At 27.3% G+C, this 9,585-nt stretch overlaps 1 protein-coding gene across 1 annotated transcript; it reads right to left on the reverse strand.

Annotated features, from left to right (window-relative positions):
- Positions 1 to 1,409: 1,409 nt before the first annotated feature.
- On the reverse strand, positions 1,410 to 3,347 carry LOC120083740 (putative WRKY transcription factor 65). The gene is made up of 3 exons (XM_039039591.2): positions 2,964 to 3,347; positions 2,740 to 2,883; positions 1,410 to 2,645 (listed from the first exon to the last, which is right to left on the reverse strand). Exons 1-3 carry the CDS (start codon positions 3,101 to 3,103, stop codon positions 2,075 to 2,077), a joined length of 855 nt encoding a protein of 284 aa, XP_038895519.1. The 5' UTR covers positions 3,104 to 3,347; the 3' UTR covers positions 1,410 to 2,074.
- Between the last annotated feature and the right edge of the window lie 6,238 nt (positions 3,348 to 9,585).

Here is a 9,585-nt window from a genome sequence, read left to right on the forward strand (position 1 = left end):
ATATATTAATAAAAGTCTTATAGGGTTTTAAGTCAAAATTTAATTTGACTCTTATAGGGTTTGGCCGGCTTGACATTTCAACTACTCATTTATCCCATCCTGCTCTCTATGTTTAGGCCATTTAATTATTTTTAGTTGATTTGTTTTTAATGCTTAATTTGATAATAATAGGGTTTTAAAATGCATGATTATTAGTTTGTTAATAATGGTGTTTATTGCTTGTATTGTAATTGAATTATTGATCCACATAAATTTTAAATTGAGCCTTTTTTTCTTTAATAATAATGTGTATATATAAATTTTATCTTAACACTTTAATATATTCAAGTGGTCCTAACTCCTCTTAAGTATTTTTGTTATTTTCTCAAGGCATTATTTGCCTTTAATCATTGAAAATTAATTTTATTTTCAAATTGTAGTTTTGTATTTAGTCTGTAAGGTGGTGCAATAAACCAGACCACTGGCTAAACAAAATTAAACAAATATTGTTGAAAATAAGATTCCTTTGAAATACAAATCCATGAGGGGCCATTTGATAATTAATTATCTTATTATCCTATTGTTTTTATTTTAAAGAATAAATTTGTTTAAAATAAAATTTAATATATAAGCTATATGTAAAAAAAAATTAAAATCTTAGGTAAATTAATTTGCAAAACCAAAAAGTAGTTTTTATCCTTTTATTTCTCACTTTTCAGATTTAATCCTGAACTATATAGCATTATAAATAATGAAAGAATAGTACCTACTTAAAAAAAAAAAAAGGATTAGTTCATATATATCTTGGGTGTATATATATCACATTACAAATAATAGTTTGATAGTTTCTACTTAATCATCTCCAAACTAGAAAGGTATTTTTAAACTTTTTTTTTTCTTTTGAAAATCAAATAAGGTTTTATTATATTTTTTTAAAATTAGAGATCAAGAGATCTTTTAAAAAAAATAAATTAACTATTTTCAAGAAAACTATAAATGAAGAATAAATATGAACGCTTAGCAAATTTATTGTATTACAATTTTGAACACTTTCATATTTTAGTTCCTTAAGTTCTACTAAGTTTGTAATTTATTCGATCCTCATCACTAGAAAACTTTATAATGAAAAGATAATATGACTAATTTTCTTCTTATATCTACAATCTTGAATAATTAGATATTATATTCTAACGAATTTTTTATCTCACGTTTCTTCATTTTCTATGTGAATGGTAATAGCTCCATATATACCATCATCGTCATGCATGTAAATCAATAAAAAAATAAAAACAAAAACAAAAAACAAAGAAAGAAAAAAGAAGAAGATGATGATGAAAAACGTTGATTCTTTTTATTTAATTACTAATCAAATTTGTATAGAAGTAAAAGTAAATTTTGGAGACTAATTAACGTGTCAAAATACAGATAGATATAGAAGATATTTTAATTTGATTAATTAATGAGATGGAGAAAACAAAGCCATAAAAATTTATGACCGTGTGGGTATATATACATAAATTGCATGCAAGAAGTATTTAATAGGAAGACAAAATATCACCCAAATTACACAAAGATGGATAACTATTGGTAAGGTTAAATTACCATTTTAGTTATTTTAAAAGTTTCAACTTATTGCGAACCCCATAAGATTTGATCAAAATTCCCAAAGCATTATTACCTTTATCCAAACCAATAACACCTTTTTAACGTGACATATTCTCTTGAAACATCAATTCAACATTTGAAGAAAATTTGTCACTGTGGGATTAAGGTTTGGTAATAAGAATAATATTTTGAAAATTTTAATCAAATCATAGGTGCCTAAATTGAAAATTTTAAAACGATATAGCTCAAATTAGAATTCAACAGAAAGTATAAGGATGGATTAAAATGGTAATTTAACCTTAGAATAAAATGAAACAAGATTTTCTTTCTTTCTATTTTTTTTTTTTTTATATTGCATATTCGAAAAAATATATAAAAAGAAAGAAAACGAAGTTTAAAAAAAAAAAGAAAAAAAGAAAACTTTCCCGGCATCAATGGCGGAGGATGCTCCTAGAAGTATACAAACAAAGTGAGAGGTGCACGTCTCATCTCATGTGGTGGTTCCACACCAGGGCGTGATCCGCCGCTGGGTTGCAGCCGGTTGTTCATCCAGCGGTAATCCACGACCGCCGCCGCGTCGGAACACAAGGGAACACTCGGGCAACTCCCCGAGATCCGCAAAAAGTGACTCATCCACGTCATCATCACCCATCGGAAAAAGCATTGCCACGTCACTTGAAATGGAATGATCTACCAATCCACTCGATCCTCTCCCTGAGAAAATGGAGCTTTCAAGCACTGTAGACGACGTCGTTTCCATTTCTCCAAACCAACTAAACTCATCCCCGGTTATGAACGACTCCTCTCCCACTATCTCCACAAATTTCTCTTCCACTTCCGGTTCTTGATGAACTGGAACCGTCTCTGGTGAACCGGGTTTCAGCGCAGCCGCAGCGGTTTGGTTGTGATTGTTGTTATTGTTATTGTTGTTTCTTGAAACCGGACCGGAATGGTTATGCTCACACGAATATGTAATGACCAACGTGGTTGGATCAAGTCGATTCTTCTCTACTTGCTTCCTTGCTGGACATCCCTTTGAGCTACTACACCTATAATACGCCCTACAAAAATTAAACCCAAAACCCATCAATTCGAGTATAGCTCTCAGTTTATTAATTCCCATTTCAAACCTGGAAATTCAAAACTAAATCAAACCTGGGGTAAGGAGAGCCTTTGATGGGCTTTTGACCATACTTTCTCCACGCCCAAGAATCAGAAGGTGGAGGTGCAGAGCCAGAGGAATTTCTTGGGCTGTCGCTATTAATTTTCACTGACACAACCTTCTTCTTCATCCCTCTTCTAAATACACACACCATAAATTAAATTAAAATAAAATAAAACCCATTTGAATTGGGTTTAACTAATAATAGAAGACTCACCTGCCCTTCTTCGTGGCGGTGGCGGCGCCGGAATTACGAGGAGGAGAATCGGGGGTGGGTTTTAATTCGTCGGAATCTTCAAATAGATCAGCAGAATAGAATTGGTGGTTATTATTATTGTTGAAGGAAACATCATCCATAGTATTTATGGCCGCCCGCCACAGATGGGTGGTGGTTTTTTAAGGTTAATGGCTGTCGGAAAAGTTTGTACCAGAGGGATTTGAAGAAGAGAGAAACAAGAAGAAGAAGAAGAAAATGAAGAATAAAGGGAGAATTTAATGTGGGTTTTCTTTTTCTTTTTCTTTTTTTTTTTTTTTTTTTTATGGGGGAAGGGGGTTAATTTTTGTTAATTAAAAAATGGGGTATGGAGTTGACAAAAGTATTAATGGGGAGATGTGCGACTACCATTCTTCTTAATAACTATCTAATCTCAAATTGGTGATATTAAAATCCACAATTTGTCGCTGTTGATTGTGACAAGAAGGAGAATTTTCTGTTTTTTCTTTAAAAAAAAATTAATGTTCAATTTCAAATTTGATTTGAATGAAGTTCACTACATTTTAATTTTTTTTTTCAGTTTCATGTGGGGGAACGATACAGGCATCTAGTGGAGTTTTAATTTGGGCAATTAGGAATAAATTATGTGGGATTTTCTACCTATTATTGTTGCAAAATTTCTATCCTTATTATTTTTAATCCGAATTTATTCTTTTTTTTTTTCGTTTTAATGTATTTTTTCTTTATTTTTGGTTAATTATTTCCTCTTCGGGAAAGAGATTATAATTTTATGGTGAATGACAACGGTGAAGAATCCTGATTATAAAACTCAACTTTATAGGCTTCACTCCTTTGCTACCCTTGCATTAAAAAAAGTAATAGTAATAAAAAATAATTCTAAGGTAATTATTTTAAATAACAAAATTATTAAAAATATTTTTAAATATGTGAAAATGTCTTTGATAGACTATAATAGACTCACGGTCTAGTATTTGAATAAATTGGTTCATTTTGCTAAAACTGAAAACAATCCTTAATTCTAATAGATTTTGCATTCAATACTTTTCTCAAAGTTAAGTTGTAGTAATTAACCTCGAATTTTCTACTTTGTTTAAAAATACTTATACAAAGTTTCAAAAGTTTGATTGAAATACTTAATTTTTTTAAAAAAATTCAAACATATATTTATTATTAATATATAAACAAAAATCGTTAGTACTTTATTTAAAATTACTAAACTTTAAAAAATTAAATTTATACCTTTAAAATAAAAGAAAATTTTAATAAAATATTTTGTTATTGTTAGTATTTGGACGAAACTGTTTATCTATATCTCACTCATTTGCCTCTTCCATTTCCTCTCTCCTTCACTTCAATTTATGGTTTAAAAATAAAGTCTTAACGATTTTTGTCAAAAACTAATGATGATAGAGTATCTTTTTTTAGCTAATTTTCAATGTTTATGGCTACTAATGAAACATTTGAATATATGTTTAAATGTGATTTTGGAATAAAGTATAAAATTAAGAGGGATTTTCTATAATTTTGCACCTCTCTTTAATATTTTATTATATAGGTCAATTAGACAAAATTGAATTTTGTGTCAAATAAATACACCCATGAAAATTTAATGCTTTGTTGGATTTTTTTTATAAAAAAAAATACAAAGACCCCATTTGATAATAATTTAGGTTCCGTTTGATAACCATTTCGTTTTTTGTTTTTATTTTTGAAAATTAAACTTTTTTCATTTACATTTCTTACAATGACTTGCATCTTTCTTAAATACAATGGTCAAATTCTTGGCCAAATTCCAAAAACTAAAGCTACTTTTTTAATTCTCAAAATTTGACTTGGTTTTTTAAACCATTGGTGAAAAGTAGATAACAAAAGAAGAAAGTTGAGGTGAAAATAGTGTCCACGGACTTAATTTTTAAAAACAAAATAGTTACCAAATGCGGTCTTAGTTTTTTATTTTTTTAAAAAAAAGTATGCATATTTCAACCACATTTCTTATAATAATTTGCATATTTCTTAAGCACAATGGTTGAATTTTTAGCTAAATTCCAAAAACAAAACAACTTTTTGAAAGTTACTTTTTTAATTCTCAAATTTTGGCTTATTTTTTAAACAATTGGTGAAAAGTAGATATTAGTTAAAGACTAAATATATACCCAAACAAAAAACAAAAAAATAAAATGGTTACCAAACGAAGTCTAAATAAACACAATTTTATAGGCTTTACTCAAATTTTTACCGCACAATTTTAATCTTTTTTAAAAGTATAAAGAATGAATATATACAAACTCATGAAAATTAAAGGGCTAATTAAAAAATTCTCAAAAGTACAAAAAAATAATAAATCACAACTCTAAAAGTTCAACGACAATATAATTTATCTTCTTATATGCACCATAATTATATTCCGCGTTTTAGAGGCAAGCAGCCTCAAATAAGAGAAAGAAGAGAAAGAAGAAGTTTCTTAAACTAATATTGTTTGTATAATAATAGATCTTAATTAGGAGGAAAAGTTGTATACTTTTTAGCACTAAATTAATCTTACAAGTAAACTATTGTTAAAATTTAAATTATTATGAAAGATACTGATAGGGTTAAGTTTTATGTTAAAAAAAGGAGACTTTAAGCCACATTCAATAACCTTAACTATCCTAGAGATGACCAAGCCCAAGTTAGGTAATTAAATAACCAGTTAAATATATGGATTATTGTTGATAATTAAGTACAACTATCCTAATTAATTAAACATTGGAAAAACTTAGTTGGATGTATCACATGGTCTTGGCTACAATGAAGGAGAAAGAGAGATTCTTCCAAAGAAGAATCTTTTCCCTTTGCTACAAATCTCACTTTGTAATATTATACCTAATTAATGAGCTTTAAATGCTCCAATTAACATAAATATATGAGATAAAAATGACTAAGTATATACTTGATAAAGTATTTATCTATAGCTTCAAAGTAAAATAAAATGGAGATATTTTCAAATTTATTTCTCAACTATCAAGTGACGATCACATTCAATAATTTAAAAAAAAAGGCCTTTCGTTTATCTTCATTATCCAAATATGTTTTTTTTTAATCTTTTCAATATTGATTGATGATGTTCAAAAAAATAAAAAAGTATATGAATAGTGATGTGTATTACAATATGTTTTAGTTCAACATACAAATATAGAGTTGGTTGATTATTTGGTATTGATGTCAAAATTTGGACAGAAGATAAAAAATGCACTTGACCTTCACATGAAAGCAACAATAAATTTGTAATTTAGAGAAGAACATGAGCTACAAGATGCAAGATTTGTACACTAATGTGATGCTTGTCACACGGGTTTCAATACTTAAGTCAGAAAGTGTATATGTATAACAAGTAGAGAGATTGAGTTATTAAAATGGACTTACTTTTCCTTGAAGCTATTATGATATATTAATAGTTGTAGTTAATCTAGGTCTTTTCCAATCAGGTTTCAAAGTTCCATTGAGGTTATTCTTTAACTTACCGGGTTGGGGTGTGTAAGAGGTGTGCTCCATTTAGCATTTTGTTAGGGTGGGCCTTGGCCAAGTATCTTTCCTTAGCCTCATTTTAGACCTAATGCGATCCCTTGGGCTAGAGCATGCATGAGTCATGCCCCAATAGGTACGACCCCCTTCTCTGGGTTCATTGATCATAGAGCATCACTTTCAGCTCGAATTGAGTTGTCTTTTTGAGATTGTCGCATCTATCTTTACTTGATATAGATTATTCCCTATAGGTCAAAATCACCCATAACATTCGGCATATGAACTATGCTGCACTTATAGTATGATTGCATTTAATGATATTTTTTATTATACTTTTGAGGAAAATTGAATATAATTTCGAAAATTATTTGAAATGACAAAACTGTTAAAAATATTTATAAATAATAGCAAAATATTACAGTCTATCTATGATAGACTGCAATAGACTACTATCTGTGTCTATCATGACACACAAATAGGCACAGATAGTAGTCTATCGTGATCTGTTACTGATAGATAGTGAAAATTTTCTATATTTATAAACATATTGATTCATTTTCCTATATTTGAAAATAGGCTATATTATTTTTCTAAAAAATAGTTAATGAAGAAATAACACATTAAATACAAAACATGATGCATAATGTTCGATGTTTTAGAGTACAATTGTCAATTTAATTAATAATTATTTAAAATTATAATTTTGTTATTAATGTATTGAAAGCTCCGAATGATTTTGTTAAAGTTTGTAACCAAAAAAAAAAAGTTGACAAATCTCTTTAAATTATTCTATATATATATATATAAACATATTTAAATACATGAATATATCATTCTGACATGTTACTAAACTAATGGAACGTTTGGAAAGAGAGAGTCATTATAGTCTTATGATAGTCTTTGTTCCAAACGTCCACTAAGGTTTAAAATTTCGATGTCAACAAAAATAGTGAGATCCCAATTTTACAAAATGTCGATGTCGATGGATATTTCTAAAAAAAATATGAAAACATAAATTCTAAAAAAATATTTTAAACAAATTAAATGTTTATTATTTATATTATATTAAAAAAAAAAAAGCAATTACTTAAAAAGAGACTAAGTTTTTATTTATTTATTTATTTGGTTAGGATGTTTTACTAGATTTTCTTTCAAAAAGAATTTGACATTCAATTAACATTAAAATTGACAATGTTGAAAATTTATTAATGATCAAATCTAATCATCACTCATAACTTTTTTTTGTGTTATTATTTGAATGTCTTTTTTTAATCTCTTCTTCAATACACTATCCAAAGACGCGTTCAAATTATATGAATATTGATATGTATATACACAATTATTATATATGATTGTATAATCATAATCTTAATTATTGCATTGGATGGAATCAAATACTATTTCCCTAAAAAGAAGTTAATGATCATTGAAACAATAGAAAATATAGAGCATGTAGATCATGATGAGAAATGAATGAATAAATTAATAAAAATTTAAAGAAGATGTAGGGGATCGGGATGGTTTAAATTCAAAATTAGGGTTCATGGATGGGATTATTTTATTAATTAATATTATTGGTGAGAGAGAGAGAAGTGATGTGTTTTTGTGTCATAAGAAAATGAGAGAAACAGCCAAAAAAAAGGGGGGGGGGGAAAAAAAGAAATTAATGAAATTTAATGGATGCGTGAAGCAAGCAATAAAAGCTAATCATATTAATTAATTACACAATTTGACTAAGTCTATGTTTGAAAGTGTGGATTAATTCCAATTCCTCTGTTTTAATTAAAAAAATTCTGAGGCTTAATTGAGTTTATTTTTCTGACTTTGTAATGGATCCATCTTGGGAAACTCCCCCAATGGAATTAGTCGAAGCACCAACTTTTCTTCTACGCCATCTCTAATTGCTAACTCTTTTCTTTCTTTTGTCCTTATTACACACATTAATATCATTTGTTTTTGTTTATGATAAGTTTTCCAACTTTAATTGTTTTTTTTTTTAAATCAAACTTTTAAGATTTTTTTTAAGTGGGATATCGAATCTTCTACCTTTTTTAAAAAATATCATGTTAATTACCATCGAGCTAAATTAGTTTTGACAAACCCTTAAAGATATCTAGCTATTAGAATTTATGAACTTTTAATTTTATGTCAAAAAAGTTTTTGAATTTTATAAATGTGTTACGTAGATATTTTAACTTTTAACTTTCGTATTTATTAAGTTCGTCCTCAACATATTCGTTGAAAATTTAATGAACCTGTTAGATATAAAATTGTGAAATTAAATATGTGAGTTTTAAAAATATGGAATATTTCATACCCGGTTTGATAATTATTTGATTTTTTGTTTATGAAAATTAAGCTTGTAAATACTATATACTTAGACTTATAAATTTATTTGTTTTTAGAATTTGATTAAGAATTCAAGTGTTTGTTAAAAAACTTTAAAATCATAGTATGAAATTAGGAGAAAATAAGCATAGATTCCAAAAATAGAAAACTAAAAAAAAAAGTTACCGAATGAGGTCTCAATGATCTATATGGCATAAAATTGAAAGTTTAAAGATATATTAGAAACATTTTAAAGTTTACGGATTCTAATAGGCACAAACATTAAAAATTTAGGAACTAAACTTGTAATTTATCCTTTAGTTGTTAACTTTTCTATAAACGAATTTGAGTTATCTCTTAGTTTAATTAAATTCATGTTTTGTATATTTGTTAATTCTATGAACATAAGTATATATATGAACATGAAATTTTGAATACTATAACCATTCACTATTATATTAATAATGTAGTTTGTTGTTTTAAAAAAACAACTATAGTTTGTTAATGTTAAAAAAATGTTGTTTGTTGAGAGAATCATTATTCGGATATTATATTTATGAAATTATTATAGTTTTCTTATTATTTTAAGGATCGTCATATAAATTTTTATCTTTTCCATCAACTAACCATAAATTCACACAGAACTAATCATGGTTTAAGATGGGTTTATATCAACCAATCAAGAAATATTAACTTACATTTAAATATTTAGGTAATGTTTAATTAATAGTTCGTTGGAAATGATTTTTGTTAATGTTTAAAAAATATTCTTAAC

Source organism: Benincasa hispida, chromosome 8 (genome assembly GCF_027475165.1).
Source record: "Benincasa hispida cultivar pf3 chromosome 8, pf3_genome.v1.1, whole genome shotgun sequence".
Classification (NCBI taxonomy): Eukaryota; Viridiplantae; Streptophyta; class Magnoliopsida; order Cucurbitales; family Cucurbitaceae; genus Benincasa; species Benincasa hispida.

What these genes read in the sequence shown, in the direction of transcription:
- LOC120083740 (XM_039039591.2), bottom strand. Translation starts at nt 3,103, where the DNA reads ATGGATGATGTTTCCTTCAACAATAATAATAACCACCAATTCTATTCT. An exon ending in ACCGCCACGAAGAAGGGCAG is followed by an intron (nt 2,884 to 2,963) that starts GTGAGTCTTCTA and finishes GTGTGTATTTAG; the next exon opens with AAGAGGGATGAAGAAGAAGG. An exon ending in AAAGGCTCTCCTTACCCCAG is followed by an intron (nt 2,646 to 2,739) that starts GTTTGATTTAGT and finishes TAATTTTTGTAG; the next exon opens with GGCGTATTATAGGTGTAGTA.